The sequence below is a fragment of the Phyllobates terribilis genome, unplaced genomic scaffold, assembly GCF_046119375.1.
Source record: "Phyllobates terribilis strain yellow unplaced genomic scaffold, ASM4611937v1 Scaffold_4__5_contigs__length_816908805, whole genome shotgun sequence".
NCBI lineage: Eukaryota > Metazoa > Chordata > Amphibia > Anura > Dendrobatidae > Phyllobates > Phyllobates terribilis.
This window is the reverse complement of record NW_027362764.1, coordinates 142997185-143024317: the sequence shown is the minus strand read 5'-3', so window position 1 is coordinate 143024317 and position 27133 is coordinate 142997185. Positions and strand designations below refer to the sequence as shown.

The window sequence follows — 27133 nt, the reverse complement described above, 5'->3', positions numbered from 1 at the left end:
GTCTCCACTGGACCTGAAACCAGGGAAGGCCGTGTGCGACAATGCTGCAAACCTGGGTGCGGCCCTTCGCCGGGGCAATGTCACACACGTGCCTTGTATGGCTCAAGTGTTGAACCTGGTTGTCCAGCAATTTTTAGCCCACTATCCCAGACTAGATGGCCTTCTGCAGAGGGCACGGTCGCTGTGTGCTCACTTCCGCCGTTCGCATCCCGCAGCTCAGCGACTTACATCTCTACAGAAGTCGTTGGGCCTGCCACTTCACCGGCTAAAATGCGATGTGCCTACCCGGTGAAATTCAACTCTGCACATGTTGCAGCGACTGTGGCAGCACCGACAAGCCCTGGTGCAATACGTTCTGACGTATAGCCTGGGCCAACGAGATCCAGAGGTGGGGCAAATCACGCTGGAGGAGTGGTCTCAGATCAGGGACCTATGCACCCTTCTGCACAGTTTTGAAATGGCGACAAAGATGTTAAGTGCTGACGATGCCATTATCAGCATGACTATTCCGGTGATTTACATGCTGGAGCACATGTTAAACAGAATTCGGAGTCAGGTGGTGGCACAAGAGGAGGTGGAGGAAGTAGAGGAGGAGGAGTTGTATGCGGAAGGGCTAACATCTGCAAGGTCCAGACGGTCGGCAGCACCAAGGCGGCAGGCATGTGAGGGTGGGGGAGATGGTTTTACCAGGGTGCATGGTAGCAGCCAAACTAGTGAGGAAGGTGCAGGAGCCCAGGAAGAAGTGGAGGACGAACTGATGGAAGACTCATCAGATGAGGGAGACCTTGATCACATTTCTGTTGTGCGAGTTTGGGGGGAGAGGACAGAGGAAGGAAGCATGATTGTTACCTCGCCACCAACACAACAGGGACTTGGTGCTCCTGGATGCGCAACACACATGAGTGCCTTCTTGCTGCACTACCTGCAACATGACCCTCGAATTGTGAGAATTAGAAATAATCCTGACTACTGGGTTGCCACACTGTTAGATCCCCGGTACAAAAGTAAATTTGCCGAAATTATTCCTGCCATAGAAAGGGATGCACGCATGCAGGAGTATCAGCAGAGACTGTTGCAGAATCTTACATGTGCTTTTCCACAAAACACCAGTGGTGCACGTAGTGAATCTCACAGTTCCAACTTGCCAACCGTGGGACCGTCAAGTGTTCAGCACTCAAACCGTAACAGAACCACAGTATCTGCTGGTAACATCAATTTTGCGGAATCATTTCACCACTTTTTTAGCCCATCCTTTGCAAGGCCACAGGAGACAAGAAGTCTGACACTTAGTCAACGCCTAGAGACGATGGTACAGGAGTATCTCCAAGTAAACATTGAAACCATGACTGTGTCACTGGACCCTTGCTCTTTTTGGGCTTCCAATCTGGATAAATGGAAGGAGCTAGCCACTTACGCCTTGGAGATCTTGTCATGTCCCGCAGCCATCGTTCTGTCTGAACGTGTGTTCAGCGCTGCTGGTGGTGTGCTGACAGATAAGCGCACGCGGCTCTCCACTGATAATGTAGACAGACTCACGTTCATAAAGATGAACAAATCATGGATCCGAAACGACTTTTCTACCCCGTGTCATCCTGGGGAGAGTAAAAGCTTGATGATTGGTTAAAATAACCCTACCAACCGTTTTAAGCTTTCAAATTACTAATCATGTTTATCTGTATCTAGGCTGGAAAATAATTTGGGCTTTGTAGCAGTGTGCAGCACTGATTCTATTAGGCCATCTATAATAAGCTCCACCAGATTTAAAATTACTAATCATGTTTATCTGTACCTTGGCTGGAAAATAATTAGGGCTTTGTAGCAGTGTGCAGCACTGATCCTATTAGGCCATCTATACTAAGCTCCACCAGATTTAAAATTAATAATAATTTTTAGCTGCATCTAGCCCGGAAAATAATTTTGGGGCTCCGAGATGCGCAAGACACATAAGTGCCTTCTTGCTGCACTACCTGCAACATGACCCTCATATTGTCAGAATTCGAAGTAATCATGACTACTGGGTTGCCACACTCTTAGATCCCCCAAACTTTTCGATCAACCTTTTCATTTTAATAAAGACCAAAAAATGGTCATTTTTGAAATTATAAGCATTAGCAGGTTATTAGAAACTGAAATCAAACAGTTTTCAACTCAAAACTTTATTCTAGGTGATGTTACATTTTCACATAGGACCCCTTGTTCAAAAGGAGCTTCTGAACTCTCTCGTCCATTGAATTTGTCAGGTTTTGGATGGTTTCTGCTTCAATTGTTTTGCATGAGGACAGAATACCCTCCCAGAGGTGTTGCTTAGATGTGAACTGCCTCCCGCCATCATAGACACTCCTTTTGATGATGCTCCAGAGGTTCTGAATGGGGTAGAGGTCAGGGGAGCATGGGGGTCACACCATAAGTTTGTCTCCTTTTATGCCCATATCAGCCAGAGATGCAGATGTTTTATGTGCAGCATGAGATGGTGCATTATCATGCAAAAAAATGATCTTGCTGTGAAATACACGGTTCTTCTTCTTGAACCATGGCAGGAAGTGCTGTTTGAGAAAATCCACATACATTATGGATTTCATCTTTAGCGCCTTCTGGGATCCTAAAGGGGCCGACAATGTCTCTCCCCATGATTCCAGCCCAAAACATTACTCCACCTCCTCCTTGTTGGCGCTGTAGCCGTGTTTGCTTGGGGTGTCCATCAACCAGCCATCCTCCACTCCATCCATCTGGACCATCGAGCGCTGCACGGCACTCATCCGTGAACAAAAAGTTTTGAAATCAGTCTTCATGTAATGTTTAGCCCACTGGAGCCGTTTCTGCTTGTGTGAAGTGGATAGAGGAGGTCGACAGGATGGCGTATGCACAGCTGCAAACCTCTGAAGGACCCTGCATCTTGTTGTTCGGGGGACGTTGGAGGCACCAGCAGCTTCAAAAACTTGTCTGCTGCTATGACAAGGCTTTTTTGCCGCTGCTCTTTTAACCTGACGTAATTGCCTGTAGGAAAGAGTCCTCAATTTGCCCTTATCAGCACGCACACGTGTGTACTGTGAATCAGCTACATACTTCTTGATTGCCAAGACACTTCATCCTAATCATCGCACAATGTTGATTGTAGTCATGCCTTGACCTAAACACTCCACAATTTGTTGCTTCTCACCAGCCGACACATCCTTTTTCTTTCCCATTTTGGCAGAAAATGTAGGCTGCTTAATAATGTGAGACAGCCTTCTTAAGTAGTCTTCCCTTTCATTGGACACACCTGCCAAACTAATTAGCACAGGTGTCTGCAATTGCTTACAGTGATATAAAGAGCCCTGACACACATCACCATCAATGAGTTTAACTGACAAACAAACAAATTCTTCCCTTATCACTCCTAAACACTTTTTGCATAATAATTTGGAACACAGTGTACATGTGCTTTTCCACAAAACACCAGTGGTTCACGTAGTGAATCTTACAGTTCTAACTTGCCAACCGTGGTCTGTATGGAGTTGTTCAATAAAGGGCCCAAAATTAAGATAACATAGATGGGAGAGGTCTCTATGAATAGGAATTCCTAAGTATTTGATACCCTGTGAGGGCCAGGCAAAGGGAAAGTTGGACTGGATGGAATCCTATATGGATTTGGGGAGGGAGACATCGAGGGCCTCAGACTTTGCTGCATTGATTTTAAAATTTGACCATGTAACAAAGTGATCTATTTCAGCCATAACAGCATGGATGGATATATGTGATTGAGTGATATATACTAGGACATCATCAGCAAATAGAGAGCACTTGTACTCGGTGCCTCCCACCTCAATCCACCTAATATTGGGGTTATGGCGAATTGATGAGAGCAGGTGCTCCGTCACTAGGATGTATAAGAGAGGGGACAGAGGACATCCCTGCCTTGTCCCATTGGTGATTGTGAAAGGTGATGAAAATGTTCTGATGCACACCCTGGGCCTTGGGACACCCAGAGCCGGACCCTTTTTGGTGGATGCTGGTGGTTGTAGTCTTCGTGGCGGCGACCCGGTTCCGTGGCTCAGGGTGGTCAAACCAGTGGCGGAACTATTTATGTGGTTTTGATGTTTAAATGTCCGACTACGCCACCCGTGGATTGCGGTCAGAGTGAACCGCCGCTGCAGGGCAGACCGCTGAGGCTGGTGTTGTGGGTGCAGCAGAGCGTAGCATAACTCCCCACGGGAGGAGTATAGCCTCAGGGCAGTGTATGCGGAGGATGGGGGTGATGGTGCAGGGCAGCAGCAGTAACGACACGGAGTCAGTGATGCAGTCCAGGGCCTTTACTCACAGTTCTTATTATCCAGACCACGTCTGCAGGTAACGGCTGCCCACGTCGTACTGTGCTCACCAGGTGAGGGGCTCAGACAACTCCCAGATAACTTTGGAGCGCTTCACAGGACCCCCTTTGTGTGTCCTTTGTCTGGCCTTTCTTACCAACCCTTCTGTCCGGCTGCCTCGGGCCTCCTCTTGGTAAACTTGGCGCCAGTTTCCCTGACCCTATGTGGTGCCTTCCTAGCGGGTGTAGCGAGGGGCTGGGCCACATAAAATGTCAGAGCCTCCTGTTTCTAGCTGAGGGTCGTTTGCTGCCTCCACTAGTTTCGGGGACCGGTCTCCCCCTTTGGCCTGACCCCTCCACGCAGGTGGATTCGGGCGTGCGGTGGCGACTCGCCCGTCCGCACCCCTGGGATCCCTTCATTCCTCGTTCCTGGAGCCTTCTCCGCTCCTCTTCCTTCCTTCTCCCTCTTCCAGGCCTGGGCCTCTGTTACTAGGCCCGCCTCCGGAGCAGAGCTCATGCAGAGCCCCTGCTCCCTGCCAATTCTGCTCAGACTTCTCTGCACTGAACTAAGATGGTGCCCACCTTTTATACTCCCTTCTCAATGCACCCAGGAACTGCTTCCTCCCTGCTACTGCACTACAGGGTTCCCCTTCCTCAGTGTTCCCTCCCCCCACTCCAGCCAGAGACAGGGACTGTCGTGCCCATCTCAGAGGCATATTGGTCGCCCTGCCCCACGGCAATGTGGTGTAATGCATGCAGGTGTCGGGTCCTGATCCACACTCCATCCTTACCTGAGAGTGAGATATCACACCTCTGGGTGAGGTGCAATACCTCTGTAGCAACCGAGCCCTCAGGGTGCTACAGTTCCATTTATCTTCAGCCTAGGTGACGTATTGTGATACAGGGCCGTGATTTTGGCTATAAAAGGGTCCCCTAGACCCCTACCCCAAGCTTTTTAAGAGAATCATATATGGCGTGCCAGGAGACTCTATGGAATGCTTTCTCAGCATCCAACGAGAGTATCTAATTACAAATTTTTAACTGCATCTAGCCCAGGAAATACTTTGTGCCTAGTAGCAGTGTCTGCTAGTCAGCGGATTATCCCGGCTGTTAAGCAAGCTATACCACCTGTAGTTTGGACACTTAATTTTTTCAAAGGAAATGCTTCGGGACCACGGGATACTCAGTGAAGAGCATCAGGAGGCACCCCAAGGCATAGGGGCTGGGACTGGCAGTAGGATGCCTTGCGGTGGACAGCCGAGCTCGATCCTTATAAAAGCTTTTTAACTGCAGCAGCTTTAGTGGACGCTACTGGACCTGGAATTACGCGGCTGCTGGCATGAGACTTGCCCTCCAATAGATCCTTGTAAATGGATTTAAAGTGTATTCATTCAAATTAGAGAGACAATTTAAATTAAAAAGCTTAGAGCTGCCTCCACCACAGGGGGGCTCGCTCGACCCACCAGCGGACAGGCACCAGTATTGGGAGAGGGGGGCTGGCCGTCAGGGTTCACCGTGGCTCTGGCACAAACCCGGCGACACGGAGGTGGCACGGGCAGGAGCGGACTGAATGTGTCAGCCTCTCACTTTTTGGATTTTAGAAGGGCATGACATGCCTATATTTGTGTCTCCCCCTCCTTTTACTCCTCCACCTCTTTTCTTTTCGCATGACTATATGTACTTGTCACTTTTCCATGTGTTAGTTGTGTCTTCTGAGCAGTTTGTCAGCTTTTGGACACCTTTGAAGGTGTTTTCTATGTGTTTCTATGTGTTTTTGTTTGCCTGCCATTGGTTTTAATGGTGTTCGAAGGTGTTCGACGAACAGTTCGACGAACAGTTCGGCGAACACACGGGTGTTCGACGAACCGAACCGAACTCGAACACTACAGGGGTGGCTCAACACTAGTAATAATTTGACTACTACATGCATGAACGTTCATACAACATGTGTTATGCTGGGAATCTCACTGTGCTAAAATGCTGACCAGCGGACCTCAACAACCATCCACTGCCCCATCAACTGCATCCGCTGCTTCTTCCTCCTCCTCTGTGACCGTGCCAAGTATTGGCATGCAGGTCTCCCACCGCAAAACTTCTGGTTCTCTACCCACTCCAGACAGGCTGAATGAGAGCCCATCAGCTGTAACGGAAGTGGACATGCCTGCTGTGTTTGTTTTACTGAGCACACCACACTTTTCTCAATCCACCATAATGTCAACACCTCACTCACAGTCCAGCAGTTTGTCCATTTCACTGTACTCCACCCTCTCTTAGCACCGCAGTCAGCCCTTGGTCCGGCAGTTGTGGTCACGTAAAAGATTGTTTCATCCTACACATAACAAAGCTAAGAGGTTGAAATCCACCATCTCAAATCTGTTGACCACGGAAATACTGCCTTTCCGCCTGGTAGATACAGACGGTTTCCGAAAGCTGATGGCCAGTGCAGTCCCCCGTACCAGTTGCCCAGTCACCATTACTTCTTTAAGAAAGCTGTGCCAGCGCTACACCAGCATGTCACAAACAACATCACCCATTCCTTGAATAAATCTATATCTGACAGGGTGCATTTCACCACAGACACCTGGACGAGTAAGCATGGCCAAGGGCGTTACATCTCTCTAACTGGGCACTGGGTGACTCTGGTGTCTGTGGGGATAGGCGGGGAAGGTGCTGCTCCACAAATCTTGAAATACCCAAAGCTTGCAGAAGAAACCTCTGTATTTCACTCATCCTCCACTGCTTCCATGTCTTCCACCTCCTCCAGGGCCTGCACCTGCGCAATCAACCTGTGCCTTAACAAGACACGTGTTCCAACAGTGCAGAGCGAATCCACACCACCTCCGTACTGCGTGGCCAGGACTCACTGCAATCAGGCAGTCTTCAAATTAATATGCCTTGGAGATCACAGTCATACAGCTGAAGAGTTGTGGGCAGCTCTCCAGGCTCAGTTTCAGCAATGGCTGTCTCCACTAAACCTGGAGCCAGGGAAGGCTGTGTGCCATAATGGTGTGGCCCTATGCCGAGGCGAACTCACACACTTGCCTTGCATAGCTCACGTCCTCAACCTGGTGGTACAGCGATTTCTCCACTATCCTGGCCTGGATGAGCTGCTTCAGAAAGTACGGAAGCTGTGTGCTCACTTCTGCTGTTCGCATCCCTCATGTCATCGACTTGCATTGATACAGAGGTCTTTCTCCATGTCAGTTAACAGGTTGATATGTGATGTGCCGACTTTGTGGAATTCCACTCTACACATGTTGCAGCGACTGTGGCAGCAGCAACGAGACCTGACGCAGTTTGTCATGTCATATAGCCTAAGCCAACGCAGTACAGACGTGGCGCATATCACGTATATGGAGAGGGAACAGATTAAGGACGTCTGCACCCTTCTGCACAGTTTTGAAATTACTACTAAACTAGTTAGCACTGACAATGTCATCATCAGTAGTGTTGAGCCACCCCCGTAGTGTTCGAGTTCGGTTCGGTTCGTCGAACACCCGTGTGTTCGCCGAACTGTTCGTCGAACTGTTCGTCGAACACCTTCGAACACCGTTAAAACCAATGGCAGGCAAACAAAAACACATAGAAACACATAGAAAACACCTTCAAAGGTGTCCAAAAGCTGACAAACTGCTCAGAAGACATAACTAACACAAGGAAAAGTGACAAGTACATATAGTCATGCGAAAATAAAAGAGGTGGAGGAGTAAAAGGAGGGGGAAGCACAGATATAGGCATGTCATGCCCTTCTAAAATCCAAAAAGTGAGAAGCCGACACGGCCAGTCCGCTCCTGCCCGTGCCACCTCTGTGTCGCCGGGTTTGTGCCAGAGCCGCGGTGAACCCTGACGGCCAGCCCCCCTCTCCCAATACTGGTGCCTGTCCGCTGGTGGATCGAGCGAGCCCCCCTGTGGTGGAGGCAGCTCTAAGCTTTTTAATTTAAATTGTCTCTCTAATTTGAATGAATACACTTTCAATCCATTTACAAGGATCTATTGGAGGGCAAGTCTCATGCCAGCAGCCGCGGTAATTCCAGCTCCAGTAGCGTCCACTAAAGCTGCTGCAGTTAAAAAGCTTTTATAAGGATCGAGCTCGGCTGTCCACCACAAGGCATCCTACTGCCAGTCCCAGCCCCTATGCCTTGGGGTGCCTCCTGATGCTCTTCACTAAGTATCCCATGGTCCCGAAGCATTTCCTTTGAAAAAATTAAGTGTCTAAACTACAGGTGGTGTAGCTTGCTTAACAGCCGGGATAATCCGCTGACTAGCAGACACTGCTACTAGGCACAAAGTATTTCCTGGGCTAGATGCAGTTAAAAATTTGTAATTAGATACTCTCGTTGGATGCTGAGAAAGCATTCCATAGAGTCTCCTGGCACGCCATATATGATTCTCTTAAAAAGCTTGGGGTAGGGGTCTAGGGGACCCTTTTATAGCCAAAATCACGGCCCTGTATCGCAATACGTCACCTAGGCTGAAGATAAATGGAACTGTAGCACCCTGAGGGCTCGGTTGCTACAGACGTATTGCACCTCACCCAGAGGTGTGATATCTCACTCTCAGGTAAGGATGGAGTGTGGATCAGGACCCGACACCTGCATGCATTACACCACATTGCCGTGGGGCAGGGCGACCAATATGCCCCTGAGATGGGCACGACAGTCCCTGTCCCTGGCTGGAGTGGGGGGAGGGAACACTGAGGAAGGGGAACCCTGTAGTGCAGGAGCAGGGAGGAAGCAGTTCCTGGGTGCATTGAGAAGGGAGTATAAAAGGTGGGCACCATCTTAGTTCAGTGCAGAGAAGTCTGAGCAGAAGTGGCAGGGAGCAGGGGCTCTGCATGAGCTCTGCTCCGGAGGCGGGCCTAGTAACAGAGGCCCAGGCCTGGAAGAGGGAGAAGGAAGGAAGAGGAGCGGAGAAGGCTCCAGGAACGAGGAATGAAGGGATCCCAGGGGTGCGGACGGGCGAGTCACCACCGCACGCCCGAATCCACCTGCATGGAGGGGTCAGGCCAAAGGGGGAGACCGGTCCCCGAACTAGTGGAGGCAGGAAACGACCCTCAGCTAGAAACCGGAGGCTCTGACATTTTATGTGGCGCAGCCCCTCGCTACACCCGCTAGGAAGGCACCACATAGGGTCAGGGAAACTGGCGCCAAGTTTACCAAGAGGAGGCCCGAGGCAGCCGGACAGAAGTGTTGGTAAGAAAGGCCAGACAAAGGACACACAAAGGGGGTCCTGTGAAGTGCTCCAAAGTTATCTGGGAGTTGTCTGAGCCCCTCACCTGGTGAGCACAGTACGACGTGGGCAGCCGTTACCTGCAGACGTGGTCTGGATAATAAGAACTGTGAGTAAAGGCCCTGGACTGCATCACTGACTCCGTGTCGTTACTGCTGCTGCCCTGCACCATCACCCCCATCCTCCGCATACACTGCCCTGAGGCTATACTCCTCCCGTGGGGAGTTATGCTACGCTCTGCTGCACTCACAACACCAGCCTCAGCGGTCTGCCCTGTAGCGGCGGTTCACTCTGACCGCAATCCACGGGTGGCGTAGTCGGACATTTAAACATCAAAACCACATAAATAGTTCCGCAACTGGTTTGACCGCCCTGAGCCACGGAACCGGGTCGCCGCCACGAAGACTACAACCACCAGCATCCACCAAAAAGGGTCCGACTCCGGGTGTCCCAAGGCCCAGGGGGTGCGTCAGAACATTTTCATCACCTTTCACAATCACCAATGGGACAAGGCAGGGATGTCCTCTGTCCCCTCTCTTATACATCCTAGTGACGGAGCACCTGCTCTCATCAATTCGCCATAACCCCAATATTAGGTGGATTGAGGTGGGAGGCACCGAGTACAAGTGCTCTCTATTTGCTGATGATGTCCTAGTATATATCACTCAATCACATATATCCATCCCTGCTGTTATGGCTGAAATAGATCACTTTGTTACATGGTCAAATTTTAAAATCAATGCAGCGAAGTCTGAGGCCCTCGATGTCTCCCTCCCCAAATCCATATAGGATTCCATCCAGTCCAACTTTCCCTTTGCCTGGCCCTCACAGGGTATCAAATACTTAGGAATTCCTATTCATAGAGACCTCTCCCATCTATGTTATCTTAATTTTGGGCCCTTTATTGAACAATTGCATACAGACCACGGTTGGCAAGTTAGAACTGTAAGATTCACTACGTGAACCACTGGTGTTTTGTGGAAAAGCACATGTACACTGCGTTCCAAATTATTATGCAAAAAGTGTTTAGGAGTGATAAGGGAAGAATTTGTTTGTTTGTCAGTTAAACTCATTGATGGTGATGTGTGTCAGGGCTCTTTATATCACTGTAAGCAATTGCAGACACCTGTGCTAATTAGTTTGGCAGGTGTGTCCAATGAAAGGCAAGACTACTTAAGAAGGCTCTCTCACATTATTAAGCAGCCTACATTTTCTGCCAAAATGGGAAAGAAAAAGGATGTGTCGGCTGCTGAGAAGCAACAAATTGTGGAGTGTTTAGGTCAAGGCATGACTACAATCAACATTGTGCGATGATCAGGATGAAGTGTCTTGGCAATCAAGAAGTATGTAGCTGATTCACAGTACACACGTGTGCGTGCTGATAAGGGCAAATTGAGGACTCTTTCCTACAGGCAATTACGTCAGGTTGAAAGAGCAGCGGCAAAAAAGCCTTGTCATAGCAGCAGACAAGTTTTTGAAGCTGCTTGTGCCTCCAACGTCCCCCGAACAACAAGATGCAGGGTCCTTCAGAGGTTTGCAGCTGTGCATACGCCATCCTGTCGACCTCCTCTATCCACTTCACACAAGCAGAAACGGCTCCAGTGGGCCAAACATTACATGAAGACTGATTTCAAAACTGTTTTGTTCACGGATGAGTGCCGTGCAGCGCTCGATGGTCCAGATGGATGGAGTGGAGGATGGCTGGTTGATGGACACCCCACGCAAACACGGCTACAGCGCCAACAAGGAGGAGGTGGAGTAATGTTTTGGGCTGGAATCATGGGGAGAGAGATTGTCGGCCCCTTTAGGATCCCTGAAGGCGCTAAAGATGAACTCCATAATGTATGTGGATTTTCTCAAACAGCACTTCCTGCCATGGTTCAAGAAGAAGAACCGTGTATTTCACAGCAAGATCATTTTTCTGCATGATAATGCACCATCTCATGCTGCACATAAAACATCTGCATCTCTGGCTGATATGGGCATAAAAGGGGACAAACTTATGGTGTGACCCCCATGCTCCCCTGACCTCTACCCCATTCAGAACCTTTGGAGCATCATTAAAAGGAGTGTCTATGATGGCGGGAGGCAGTTCACATCTAAGCAACAGCTCTGGGAGGGTATTCTGTCCTCATGCAAAACAATTGAAGCAGAAACCATCCAAAACCTGACAAATTCAATGGACGAGAGAGTTCAGAAGCTCCTTTCGAACAAGGGGTCCTATGTGAAAATGTAACATCACCTAGAATAAAGTTTTGAGTTGAAAACTGTTTGATTTCAGTTTCTAACAACCTGCTAATGCTTATAATTTCAAAAATGACCATTTTTTTGGTCTTTATTAAAATGAAAAGGTTGATCGAAAAGTTTGGGGGATCTAAGAGTGTGGCAACCCAGTAGTCATGATTACTTCGAATTCTGACAATATGAGGGTCATGCTGCAGGTAGTGCAGCAAGAAGGCACTTATGTGTCTTGCGCATCTCGGAGCCCCAAAATTATTTTCCGGGCTAGATGCAGCTAAAAATTATTTTTAATTTTAAATCTGGTGGAGCTTATTATAGATGGCCTAATAGGATCAGTGCTGCACTCTGCTACAAAGCCCAAATTATTTTCCAGTCAAGATACAGATAAACATGATTAGTAATTTGAAAGCTTAAAACGGTTGGTAGGGTGATTTTAACCAATCATCAAGCTTTTACTCTCCCCAGGATGACACAGGGGTAGAAAAGTCATTTCGGATCCATGATTTGTTCATCTTTATGAACGTGAGTCTGTCTACATTATCAGTGGAGAGCCGCGTGCGCTTATCTGTCAGCACACCACCAGCAGCGCTGAACACACGTTCAGACAGAACGCTGGCTGCGGGTCATGACAAGATCTCCAAGGCGTAAGTGGCTAGCTCCGGCCATTTATCCAGATTGGAAGCCCAAAAAGAGCAAGGGTCCAGTGACACAGTCGTGGCTTCAATGTTTACTTGGAGATACTCCTGTACCATCGTCTCTAGGCGTTGACTATGTGTCTGACTTCTTGTCTCCTGTGGCCTTGCAAAGGATGGGCTAAAAAAGTGGTGAAATGATTCCCCAAAATTGATGTTACCAGCAGATACTGTGGTTCTGTTACGGTTTGAGTGCTGAACACTTGACGGTCCCACGGTTGGCAAGTTGGAACTGTGAGATTCACTACGTGCACCACTGGTGTTTTGTGGAAAAGCACATGTAAGATTCTGCAACAGTCTCTGCTGATACTCCTGCATGCGTGCATCCCTTTCTATGGCAGGAATAATTTCGGCAAATTTACTTTTGTACCGGGGATCTAACAGTGTGGCAACCCAGTAGTCAGGATTATTTCTAATTCTCACAATTCGAGGGTCATGTTGCAGGTAGTGCAGCAAGAAGGCACTCATGTGTGTTGCGCATCCAGGAGCACCAAGTCCCTGTTGTGTTGGTGGCGAGGTAACAATCATGCTTCCTTCCTCTGTCCTCTCCCCCCAAACTCGCACAACAGAAATGTGATCAAGGTCTCCCTCATCTGATGAGTCTTCCATCAGTTCGTCCTCCACTTCTTCCTGGGCTCCTGCACCTTCCTCACTAGTTTGGCTGCTACCATGCACCCTGGTAAAACCATCTCCCCCACCCTCACATGCCTGCCGCCTTGGTGCTGCCGACCGTCTGGACCTTGCAGATGTTAGCCCTTCCGCATACAACTCCTCCTCCTCTACTTCCTCCACCTCCTCTTGTGCCACCACCTGACTCCGAATTCTGTTTAACATGTGCTCCAGCATGTAAATCACCGGAATAGTCATGCTGATAATGGCATCATCAGCACTAAACATCTTCGTCGCCATTTCAAAACTGTGCAGAAGGGTGCATAGGTCCCTGATCTGAGACCACTCCTCCAGCGTGATTTGCCCCACCTCTGGATCTCGTTGGCCCAGGCTATACGTCAGAACGTATTGCACCAGGGCTTGTCGGTGCTGCCACAGTCGCTGCAACATGTGCAGAGTTGAATTCCACCGGGTAGGCACATCGCATTTTAGCCGGTGAAGTGGCAGGCCCAACGACTTCTGTAGAGATGTAAGTCGCTGAGCTGCGGGATGCGAACGGCGGAAGTGAGCACACAGCAACCGTGCCCTCTGCAGAAGGCCATCTGGTCTGGGATAGTGGGCTAAAAATTGCTGGACAACCAGGTTCAACACGTGAGCCATACAAGGCACGTGTGTGACATTGCCCCGGCGAAGGGCCGCACCCAGGTTTGCAGCATTGTCGCACACGGCCTTCCCTAGTTTCAGGTCCAGTGGAGACAGCCATTCATGTAATTGGTTCTCCAGAGCTGACCACAACTCCTCAGCTGTGTGACTCACATTTCCCAGACATTTCAAAGTAAAAACCGCCTGATGACGTTGAGCCCTACTGCCAGCATAGTAAGGAGGTGTGCAGGATCCCTTCTGCGCAGTTAGAAAGCTTGTGGCATGACCAGACAGGCTTTGGGTGCAGGTGGAAGACCGAGAGGAGGTTGAGGAGGCAGAAGCAGTGGAGGAACTTTGACATAAAGAGGATTGACGCACAACTCGTGGGGACGGCAAGACTTGGACAGCAGCCCCTTGTCCTGCTGTCACCATAGTTACCCAGTGCCCAGTCAGCGACATGTAACGCCCCTGTCCATGCCTACTCGTCCAAGTGTCTGTGGTAAAATGCACCCTGTCACACACAGAGTTTCTCAAAGAAGCGGTGATGTTGTGTGCGACATGCTGGTGGAGCGCAGGCACACCTTTCTTTGAGAAGTAGTGCCGACTGGGCATCTGGTACTGGGGCACTGCGACGGACATAAGGTCTCGAAAATCCTCTGTGTCCACCAGGCGGAAAGGCAGCATTTCTGTAGCCAGGAGCTTGCAGATGGTGAAATTCAACCTCTTAGCTTTCTCATGGCTAGGAGGAAATGGTCTTTTACTTGTCCACATCTGAGGGACCGAGGGCTGGCTATTGTGCTTAGACGGGGTTGATAAGGGTGTCCCCGGCAAACTGCCGGTCTGTGAGGAAGATGCAGGCGGACATGTTAGGTCGCCTTGATCCAAAGGTGGTGCTATCGATGTCGGACAGCGCTCAACACCAGCTGGTGTTACCACCTCCAAAGAAAATGATGACCTGCCAATCACGCTGGCTGTTGCGGGTAAAGAGGTGGCAGGTCTGCGCCCCAAAACAGGTGTGACTGCTGTCCCCCCAGTCACAGAGGATGAAGAGGCCGCGGATGCACAAGATATGGCAGACGGCGGTCGGCCCGGCCGGCTAGGCCGCATTGTAGCACACTGAGCTTCCCACTGCAACTTATGCTTCATGTCCATGTGCCGGTTCATGCATGAAGTACTCAAACTATGTATTTTTTGGCCTCTACTTAGCTTTTGCTGACAAATGTTACAGATAACACGAGTTGGGTCATCTTTATCGATCTGAAAAAATGCCCAGGCTATGCAAGGCTTAGCACCCATGCGACCTGAAGAGCCACCACGACTTGTGGTGAGAGGCAGAGTTGTGTTTGAGGATGCAGTTGTTGACGTGCTTCCAGTACTACGTCTCTGTCCAGGAAGGCGCAACCTGACCTCGTCGTCACTAGCATCTTCCTCCACCTCCTCTGCTGACCTCATCTCTTGGCTGACTGTGGGTTGACAGTAAGTGGGATCTCCAACCTCATCATCATCACCCTGTGTGTTATCACACCCGTCGTCCTCAGAGCCAACCTGTTCCTGCCCTGACAAAAAACTAAAGTTGTCGCTCCAATCAGGTATTTGAGTCTTATCATCGTCTTCCTCATTGTCTCCACCAACAGGAGTTACAGTTTGGGAATGAGGGTCTACATTATGGTCAGAACCTTCTGCGTCTGGTCCTGGATCCGACTCATAAAGATTCTGGGCATCAGTGCAGATGATTTCCTCGTCTGGATTCACAGAAGCGCTGGAGTCGACCTCTGATTCCCAGGCTATAGTATGAGTAAACAGCTCTGCAGACTCAACCATCTGTTCTACCTCATACTCAGACGGGCAGCTGGAGATTTGGGAGCTGTGAGGAAGCAAGTGCGATTTGGGTGACACCTTTGAGGACTGGAGTATTTGTGATGTTGAAGTTGATGTGGAGGAGAGCCCACTTAAAGGAGCACTTGATATCCGTTGAAGCACCTGCTGTTTTTGTGCCTCATCTGGAATTTGTAGCGATTGGCGTGGCCGTAAGAAAGGGATCTTATCACATTGTCCGCTAAAAGAAGTAGACATTTTAGTTTGGCTGGAAGATGGTCTTTCTTCTGCAGATGTTACTGTTGCTTTAACACCTACCCCACGGACACAACCTTTTTTCCCCTTCCCAACACGCCTATTCCCCTTTCCACCAGCAGCAGGCCTTTTTCCACTCATTTTGGTGGTTAACTAATTCACAACTCTGGAGTTGTTTGCACAAAAAAACAATGGATGGTAACTGAGCAGAGCTGAGTGGCCAAACTGTGGTATTAGGCCAAAACTATTGGCTGGGTTAGATGCAGAAAAAAATTATATTCAATTTGCAACCTGATGGAGGTCAGTATAGATGGACTAATACAACAAGTCCCACACACAGCTAGAAGCCCAATATTTTTTCAGAGGTAGATGCAGAAAAAAATATATTCAGTTTGCAACCTGATGGAGGTCAGTATAGATGGACTAATACAACAAGTCCCACACACAGCTAGAAGCCCAATATTTTTTCAGAGGTAGATGCAGAAAAAAATATATTCAGTTTGCAACCTGACGGAGGTCTGTATAGATGGCTTAATAGAACAAGTCCCACACACAGCTAGAAGCCCAATATTTTTTCAGAGGTAGATGCAGAAAAAAATATATTCAGTTTGCAACCTATTGGAGGTCAGTATAGATGGACTAATACAACAAGTCCCACACACAGCTAGGAGCCCAATATTTTTTCAGAGGTAGATGCAGAAAAAAATATATTCAGTTTGCAACCTGATGGAGGTCAGTATAGATGGACTAATACAAGTCCCACACACAGCTAGAAGCCCAATATTTTTTCAGAGATAGATGCAGAAAAAAATTATATTCAGTTTGCAACCTGATGGAGGTCAGTATAGATGGATTAATAGAACAAGACCCACACACAGCTAGAAGCCCAATATTTTTTCAGAGGTAGATGCAGAAAAAAATATATTCAGTTTGCAACCTGATGGAGGTCAGTATAGATGGACTAATACAACAAGTCCCACACACAGCTAGAAGCCCAATATTTTTTCAGAGGTAGATGCAGAAAAAAATTATATTCAGTTTGCAACCTGATGGAGGTCTGTATAGATGGATTAATAGAACAAGACCCACACACAGCTAGAAGCCCAATATTTTTTCAGAGGTAGATGCAGAAAAAAATATATTCAGTTTGCAACCTGATGGAGGTCAGTATAGATGGACTAATACAACAAGTCCCACACACAGCTAGAAGCCCAAATATTTTTTCAGAGGTACTGTAGATGCAGATAAAAATTATTTTTAATTTGCAACCTGATGGAGGTCAGTATAGATGGACTAATAGAGAAAGTCCGACACACTACTAGAAGGCCAAATATTTTTTCAGAGCTAGATGCAGAAAAAAATTATATTCAGTTTGCAACCTGATGGAGGTCAGTATAGATGGATTAATAGAACAAGACCCACACACAGCTAGAAGCCCAATATTTTTTCAGAGGTAGATGCAGAAAAAAATATATTCAGTTTGCAACCTGATGGAGGTCAGTATAGATGGACTAACAGAGAAAGTCCCACACACTACTAGAAGGCCAAATATTTTTTCAGAGCTAGATGCAGAAAAAAATTATATTCAGTTTGCAACCTGATGGAGGTCTGTATAGATGGATTAATAGAACAAGACCCACACACAGCTAGAAGCCCAATATTTTTTCAGAGGTAGATGCAGAAAAAAATATATTCAGTTTGCAACCTGATGGAGGTCAGTATAGATGGACTAATACAACAAGTCCCACACACAGCTAGAAGCCCAATATTTTTTCAGAGGTAGATGTAGAATAAAATATATTCAGTTTGCAACCTGATGGAGGTCAGTATAGGTGGACTAATAGAACAAGTCCCACACACTGCTAGAAGGCCAAATATTTTTTCAGAGCTAGATGCAGAAAAAAATTAGATTCAGTTTGCAACCTGATGGAGGTCAGTATAGATGGACTAATAGAATGATGCTATGCCCAAAAGATTTTACTTCACTAGGTGCAGTAAAAAAATTGGTATTCTATACACAGGTGGTATATCTTGCAACACAGATAGGCTACTCCACTGACTAACACACTCTGCAATAGGCCAAAAAGGATTAGCTTTGCTAGATTCAGCCAAATGCTGTGAAAAAAACTTGCACAGCACTGGCACAGACCTGCCTGGCAAAAACTGATAGGAACTGATGTAACCTAGTCCTGAAAAGGACTCCAATTACAATTAGTCTTTACTCCCACAACCTATCTATTTAAGAGCACAGACCTGCCTGATAAAAGTCGTAGGAAATGCTGTAACCTAGTCCTTAAAAGGACTGCAATCACAACTATTCCCTACTCCCAAGCTATCTGTATATTTGTGCGAAAATTGGCTTGAAATTAACAAGGTATAGCGCACACAGCAACAGCGGTGGCGTCTAACACGCAGCTGCAGCAGTGAGAAAATGGTGGCGACGGGGAAAATGGCTTGGTCTTATAGGGCAAGGACATGTGACATACACTGCCAATGACACATGCCCTTGCTTGTGTGAAAAAAAGCACTTCGCTCCGTGTGTGCGCTGCTGATAGGCTGACAGATTGCACCTCCCCACTGTAAATGCGGGAAAGAGAAAAAAAAATGGAGATCTTCATTGTTCCTGCAGAGATCCATCCCCTGCCCCTCCCCCCACCCCGCTGTACACTCAAACTGCGTATTAACATTAATTTTCATCATTACTGAGAAAAAATCCAGTTATGATTTTGGTGCACGAACAGTTATCGAACATAACCTCGAACAGCCGAATTTTTCTCAAATTGTTCGTGTTCGCCGAACGGCTCGAACACCGCCCAAAACAGCTCGAATTTGAGATTGGCGAACAGTTCGAGTAGAACAACGCTCATCTCTAATCATCAGCATCACTATTCCAGTCACCTACATGCTGGAGAAGACTTTGAATAGCGTGTGGCGGAGGTGGTTGTCCCAGAAGAAGAGGAGGATGTGGAAGGAATAAGAATGTCTCAAAGTTCCAGACTGTCGTCACACAGGCGGATGCCAAGTGACAGTGGCTTCCTGCGATAGAGGTGGTTTGTTGATACCAGACATACTGTTAGTGAAGGTGCAAGAGCCAATGAACAAATGGAGGAGGAAAAGGTGATGGGCGAGCAACAGTCAGAAGATGAAGAGGATAATTATCTCCTCTCTGTTGAATGTAGGTGGCAGGAGGGGACAGAGGAAACATGCATCAGTGTTACACAGCCAACAATAGAGTCTGGCTTTGGACCACCTGGAAAAGCCCAAGGGCCTTCTTGCTGCACTTTCTGCAACATGATCCCCATATAGTTAGGATTCGAAATAATGCTGACTACTGGGTTGCCACTCTGTTAGATCCACGTTATAAGAGTAAATTTTGCCAGATGCTTCCCGCCCTGGAAAGGGACACGCTAATGTTGGAGTATCAAAACAAGCTTTTAAGCAACCTTAATAGAGCTTTTCACCAAGATAGGAGTGAGGCACACAGTGTGCATCACAGCTGCAGTCTTTCAACCTCCGGCACGTCAGTCTTGTTTGAAACCGTAGATTGAATTCTGTCTGGCACAGTGACTCCAAGTAGCCCTATTTTTGGGCTTACATTTCTGCTGCAATGTGTCTCCTCAGTTATTTGCCTATTTCTTTTACTTACATGCTTTTTGACATTGATAATAAAAGAAAGATGTGTTTCTTTTCTGAATGCCTGGATACAGTCTTTCTCATCTTGTGTGTAGTACAAAGCTAAGTAGTAGCACTGCCCATTGGGGGCTCAACTCTACAGTAGTCGGACTCCCAAAGTTCAGGTAAAATATGTTATTCATAGGACAACCACTTTAATAACTGACCACAGAAGTTATCTCATTTGCTGTATATTGAAAGGACATTGCTGCAGATGGAGACTGTCAGGGACCATGAAAACATCAGCACGGGAGCGTCTGGGGACTGGGAAGACAAGTGTTACTTTTTTGTTATTTTAGACAATGGCAGCTGTTTATAAAGCACAAAAATATGGGACTGTACCTTTTAGTGTAAATATACTTCAATATGGACACATAAACATTATGTCATGTCAATACAACTGAAAGGGGCTAGAAGATTGCAGCATCTGGTTACACAAACTCTTGCACTGATTAGAACTACTTCACCATCCTATTAAACAGTGCAAGTTTTCCTTGCTCTGTCATTGCAAGTGTTCAACTAACCAGATTATCTCCTGGAGCTCTTCATCCTGAATTGTCTTAGCTGTTCTGTATTGGCCACTCCCCTCTGGTATATATGCTTGCCACTAGCACATGGAGTTGCTAATGATAGTGATTCTACTTCTTGATTTGAAGTTGAATGAGAAGTTCAGTATTTGCAGTAGGCGGTTGGAGAGTTTTTGAGGAGATTGCTGCTTGGAGTTGGTTTGCATGATTATCCTTATCTTTTCCCATTTGGTTTGTGCCTCCTATTCCTCCCCTGTTTTCCACTGTGTAGTTTTGTGAGTGTATTTGTATGATTGTAGTTTTATTTTATCGCTGTATGCTAACCCCTGCCTTTGTTGTTAATGTTTTCAAATACACTTTGACCTCACACCTTCCTGGGTGGGGGAGGAAACAGATAAGAGTTAAGACAGGAACATAGCAAGGTACGAGACCCCGGTGTCTCCACCATCCAGGGTAATCCGGGGAACAGCCTAGGATTTCCCTAGTTCAAGCCCAGGGAAAGAAATTCCAGTGTATAGGTCTTCCATAGCAAAATATCAACTTTATTAGTAGAATTTAAAATAAATCCAAAATCAATCTATAGTCACAACCGCAACAAGGGTTAGGAGGATATTTGGCAAAAGCGTTTCAGATAGTGATCCTTAATAATTGCAATCATTAATCATTCCCTAGTTCAAGGGATTGGGTAGGTGCCCACAGTCCCTTGTCACTACGTGACATAATATCTAGTAAGGCTTTTACGTCCACTCCTTAAAAAATTGCTTAAACATTTTTTTTGTTTTCATTATATATTATAATAATGTTAAACTAATTTATTTTTAAGGTTTTAAATGGACTAAATGTAAAAGTTAAATCAGGACAGACTGTGGCACTGGTTGGACAGAGTGGATGTGGAAAAAGCACCACAGTGCAGCTTCTACAGAGACTTTATGACCCACAACAAGGATCGGTAATGACTCTTTACTCTTGTTCATTTCCCAGATAAGGGTTTATGTTAAAATTCTCAATTTTTTTTAATTAAAATGGAAAAAAACACTTTTTTAATGCTGCTACACTAATTCAGACCTTGCCTGCTTTGTTGTGTTAGATAACAGTTGATGGTCATGACATAAGATCTCTGAATGTAAGACATTACAGAGAATTTATCGGAGTGGTCAGCCAGGAACCTATTTTGTTTGGAACATCTATTAAGAAGAATATCAAATACGGGAGAGAAAATGTTACTGATGAGGAAATTGAAGCTGCAGCTAAAGAAGCTAATGCCTATGACTTCATTATGGCACTGCCTGAGGTAAGCAATCAATGGCAGCATTTAGGATGATAAAATAGAATTTGATACAAGCCAGAGCCTGAGAAAACCTGAATATATAGATACATTGCAAGCACACTGCATGTCTCTGGAAATACGTTCTGATCTGGGTGAGGCAGTGGGTGTTGGACACTTAGATGTTTCCTCTACTTTTAATAGTAATCCACATAATTGATTAAAACGCAAAAATTTATTGAAGGTTAATGAGATGCCCATGAAAAAGCTAATTGGGGTGCAATAGTTCAATATTTTAGGAATTCATTGTATTCCATGAAGAGGTTTGATAAATCACAAAATATATTGAGAACTTTAGAACTTTAGAACTTTATGTTAGATTGCAGAGTGTCGCATAGTTTGTCAACCTGATGTCCAGTCCATTCGCTCATTTGTCAATAACATCTGCATGTAAATCACAGGATGACAAGGGTGCTCAGCTCTGTACTATTTATTGTATTTATTTATGAACTTGAAGAGGCCTTGCTGGGGTTTTCCTTGACTTAAAAGAGTATTCTCAAGATATTAAATTGCTTTAATTTTTTAGACAGCATGAAAATAAGCAAGTTTTCAACTGAATTCCTTTGCTTTTTTTATTTGACAATCATTCTCCGGCAATGAGAGCTTTTATTTTTCATAATGTACAGCTCGCTTACATTGGGCCTGACCAGCCAGTGCCTGCCCAGACCATAGCCAGTGTGCACAGTAGTTAAATTATTGGTGAGAAGTTAACTCTTAACATACCAGTCAGCTCTTTCCAGCCCATATACAGCAGTTAGCTGCTAACTTCCCTTCCCTCTCTCTCTCAGTTCCTGACGAAGCTGCTGTTATAAGTATTAATCTTATCAATCGAGTGGAATCACAATTTTTGATGCACAGCATCACTGTTCTCACTGTCCCTCTCAAGCTGTGCCCCTCCTAAGTACTGTCAGCTCTGCTGTACAGTGTCCATTTTAGGACATGATCAGATATCAAAATCAAACTTACAATGATGTCAGTTTGAGGCTAAATACCTTGTCTGACAAGTGATCCTGACAAGTGACTTTTACAACTGTAATAATAATAATAAAAAGTCACTGTTTGCTGATGGAACTTGAGCCCAAAATTCTGTGTCCAAAAGCCAGGGCTCTAACCACTAAGCTATAAACTCAGTGGATGAAACCTAGGAATTATATGGTGTTATATGATTTTCAGTGCAAACCTGTCAGAAACTGATTGGGACTTTCAGAAATACCTCCTCCATGCCAAATTCAAATTATGTTTGATTTTGATGTGTGAGTCTGATGTGTGACTTTCTTCAAACATCAGAATCAGAATGTCTTTTAGTCATTAAGTCATGGTAAATCTCATAAGACAAGAAAAGCTGCAAGCTACTATTGTTTGACTGGATATCTCAATGGTAAGGCATCAGCCTCTGAAACTACAGTGTCAGGGTTTAAATCCGAATTGGAATGTTATTATTATTATTTTTTAATTATTCCTATTTAGCTCACAAACTGCATGGTTGTTTTACTTTTAATATCTGACATTCTGATTGTCATCCTGATGCATTAAGAGTTTCAGACACGCTGTCTATTTGCATGGTAAATTAAATAGCCAAAGTAAATTGGGAGGCACTAATTTACTACATATCTATTTCCAAGTGATGTAGCATTATTACTACTATTATTATTATTATCCTTTCAAACCAAAACTATGTGTGACACAGGTGCCTTACCATTAAACTGTAGGTTCATTATTTGATTATTTAGGTAGTGATATATAATAATAATAATAATTTCATAGCAAAAGTAAATTGGGAGTTTGCAGCTAGTTCTTGGGTGGATGGAAAGAAAAATTTACAATAAAGAAAAGTTATCATTAGACCCCTTTAAGAAATTATGCAAATGTAGAGTCACTTGGAAATAGATATGTAGTAAATTAGTGCCTCACAATTTACTTTGGCTATGTAATTTACCATGCAAATAGACAGCGTGTCTGAAACTCTTAACACGTCAGGATGACAATCCGAATGTCAGATATTAAAAGTAAAACACCCCTGTAGTTTGTGAGCTAAATAGGCATAATTAATTAAAAAAATAATAACATCCCTATTGGGATTTGAACCCTGGACACTGTAGTTTCAGAGGCTGATGCCTTACCATTGAGCAATCCAGTCAAGTGATAGCAGCTGCCAGCTTTTCTTGTCTTATGAGATTCACCATGAAAATACTCAGGTTGACTAAAAGTCATTGTGATTCTGATTCTGATGTTTGAAAAAAGTCACACATCAGACTCACACATCAAAATCAAACATCATTTGAATTTGGCTTGGGGGAGGTATTTCTGAAAGTCCCAGTTTCAGACAGGTTTGCACTGAAAATCATATAACCAAATATAACTTTCATCAACTGAGTTTATAGCTTAGTGGTTAGAGCCCTGTCTTCTGGACACAGAATTTTGGGTTCAAGTCTCATCAGCAAACAGTGATTTTTTTTTTATTATTATTACAGTTGTAAAAGTCACTTATCAAAGTCACTTGTCAGACACGGTATTTAGCCTCAAACTGACATCATTCTGATGTTTGATTTTGATATCTGATCATGTCCTAAAGTGGACACTGTACTGCAGACTAGCCTCTCATTCCCACACCACCATCTGGAGCTGTGCCAGTAATCACTCATAAGGCTTATACATTCAAAAGATGCTTTGTGCACAGCAGACATAAGTGAGACAAATCTCTGGAAAGGCAACATGAGGGGAGGGGCAGTACAGTTCATTCTATGGTCAGCAGGATTTACAGATCATTCCCCAACCAGCGGAAAGAGCGTCTCATTCCATAATCAGCAGGAATAACAGCTCATTCCAGAGCTAATGGCAATTAAAGATCATTCCCCAACCAACAGGAAGAGCGGCTCATTCTACAGTCAGCAGGAATTCCAGATCATTGCAGAATTAACGAAGAGCTGTTCATTTCATTGTCAGCAAGAATTACTGCTCATTCCAGAGTGAATGGTACGTGACCCAACTTTCCCATCCTGATTTCTCCCTACCTCTACTCCTACATACACATGGTATGTGACCCAGTTTTCCCATCCTGATTTATCCCTTCCTCTGATCCTACATATATATGGTATGTTTTTCAATTAACAACTGCTACACCCACCCAACTGCTACACCCTGAACATCCTGCATCAGGCTCAGCCTTAATCAGCTGATCTAGATAAGCACAGACCACTCCCCTCTGATTTACACCTGAGTGCATTCTGTAGCATATATATATATATATATATATATATATATATATATATATATATATATATATATATTAGTGTTGAGCGAACATGCTCGACACTGCTCGGTACTCGCCCGAGCATCACACTACTCGTGATGTTCGGCGAGCACCGAGCATTTCCGGGTTACTCGGGCGGGAGCTCGGGTCTCCGCCCTGCATGTTTGGCGCTCTTTACAGAGCCAATGAACATGCAGGGATTGCCAGCCAGTCACTGTAATGCCGCAGCCATGTTGTTTGTGGGCATTACAGTGATTGGCTGGCCGCACAGCGTCACCTCCCAGACGATCAGCCCGTCATGATTGGTGTGTGTGGGTGTCTGTGCGTGTGTCTGCGAGTGTGTGCGGGGTGTCTGTGCGATGTCTGCGGGTGTGTGCGATGTCTGCGGGTGTGCGCGGTGTCTGTGCGATGTCTGCGGTGTCTGTGCGATGTCTGCGAGTGTGTGTGGTGTCTGTGCGATGTCTGCGAGTGTGTGCGGTGTCTGTGCGATGTCTGCGGGTGTGTGCGGTGTCTGTGCGATGTCTGCGGGTGTGTGCGTGCAGGCAGACATAGGCCGATGTGACACTACTACTCCCATCGGCCTATGTCTGTCCCCGGTCCACTCGTGCCAGCAGGATCAGCTCGATGGGAGCAGTAGTTCCCATCAGCCTGATCCTGCTATTTAAATTGCCCTACTGTGTCCCCAATAAATTTTAAATACATGTCATTGGTGGCCAGTGGTTGCCTACAATAAATTAGTTCATACATTACCTGTCCCCGCCGATCGCCACCTAAAATAAAGTAAAAAATAAAAAACTACACCTATACTCACCTAGACACCTAATTCCCCGAAGCCATCTATCTCATGTAATAAAATATAAAATAATAAACCACAACCTTATCCTTACCCCTCCGTAGTAGTCCACGAGTGTCCCACGATGATCTCCAGTTTAGAGCAGCCACATAGAATGTGACCGCTCTGAACTGCTGCCGCCGCTACAGTGACGGGGCCGTAAAGCAGCCCCGTCATTGCATAAGCGGGTTCGCCGGAGTTCAGGCAGCGCTGCTCCGGTTAGCTCCTTTACGGCCCTGCTGTATCGTGAGAAATTCCCACGGTACAGCAGTGCCGTAAAGGAGGTCTCAGGAGCTGCGTTGCCTGAATGCACTCCGGTGACCTAAGTCAGGGGCTCCGCTGCCGGGAGCGGACGTGTTCCCGGCAGTGTGAGCTTACAGCAGCCATGCACAGCTATCACCATCTCCAGATGTGACAGCTGTGCATGGGAGATCAGCAGAGGAACGTGGAAAGTTTTTTTTTTTTTTTTTTAGTAAACTAAGAATTAAATAAAATTGTGTGTTTTATTTCAAATAAATTATTTTTTTCTGGGTGTAGTGTGTGTTTTTTCTTTTTAACACTTTGTAGGTTAGTAATGGGGGTGTCCATTACTAACCTGGGCTTCATGGCAGCTGGCGCCGACATGAACCCCAGCCCTATTACCCCCTGCCACCGCACCAGGGCAGCGTGGAAGAGCGAGGCTAAGTGCTAGAGTTGGCGCATCCCTTTTTTTCTTAATTATTTCATGAATTTCATGAAATAATTTAAAAAAAAAATACGTGGGGCTTCGCCCTATTTTTGTGTCCAGCCAGGTACAACTAGGCAGCTGGGGGCTGGAATCCGCTGCGCAGCGAGGCCCAAGCTTTCTGGGCCCCACCCGCTGCAAATTGCAGTCCGCAGCCACCCCGGAAAATGGCGCGTTCATAGAAGCGCCATCTTCTGGCACTGTACCCAAATCATCCAGGGCCCTGGTGTGGTGGCTTACTGGGTAATAAAGGGGTTAAGGCTAGCTTGGCATTATCAGCTGGCCCTAAGCCCAAAATTCATGGGGTCACACCAATATTAGACATGACCACCATGAATTTCTAGTAAAGTATTTAAAAAAAACACAAACACCCAGAATAAAGTCCTTTAATTGAAATAAACACACAATTCTTTATTGTTCTAAATTAAACTATACTTACCATCACGCCCATTCCAGCTGAAGCCAACGATCTCCTGCAATAAAAGAAAAATAATAAAGCAACCTCATCCTTACCTTTCCATGGTTCCCACGACAGCTTCAGCTCTGCTACATCGAGATGACAGGCTGGACTGCAGCAGAACGCTGCCATCCAGCCTGTCATCCCGCAGACACTGAGAAGCGCAGGCATGCTTGCGCTCCTCAGTGTCTCTCTGTGACGGCATAAAGATGAGCCGAGGTCATGTCCAATGAACTCGGCTCACCTCATGCACGTCACTGACAGCGTGGGAAAATTCTCCTGCACTCAGCGCTTCAGCGTGAGAATTTTCCCACGCTGTCAGTTACGTGAATGAGGTGAGGTCATGTCCAATGAACTCAGCTCACCTCATGCACGTCACTGACAGCGTGGGAAAATTCTCACGCTGAAGCGCTGAGTGCAGGAGAATTTTCCCACGCTGTCAGTGACGTGCATGAGGTGAGCTGAGTTCATTGGACATGAACTCGGCTCATCTGGATGCCGTCACAGAGAGACACTGAGGAGCGCAAGCATGCCTGCGCTTCTCAGTGTCTGCGGGATGACAGGCTGGATGGCAGCGTT

The 27133-nt window shown here is 46.2% G+C and overlaps 1 protein-coding gene across 10 annotated transcripts in view; it reads left to right on the top strand.

Moving 5' to 3' along the window:
• Positions 1-27133, top strand: part of LOC141265127 (ATP-binding cassette sub-family B member 5-like) — a 1418963-nt gene that overhangs the window by 1217490 nt on the left and 174340 nt on the right. For all 10 annotated transcript variants that reach the window (XR_012320051.1, XR_012320052.1, XR_012320053.1 and 7 more), the window contains 2 exons: positions 20791-20916; positions 21055-21258. Coding sequence is in view for 7 of the 10 variants with exons in the window: in XM_073677812.1 (XP_073533913.1) it covers positions 20791-20916; positions 21055-21258 (330 nt within the window). In the remaining 3 variants the exon portion in view is untranslated. The remainder of the gene's footprint in view (positions 1-20790; positions 20917-21054; positions 21259-27133) is intronic.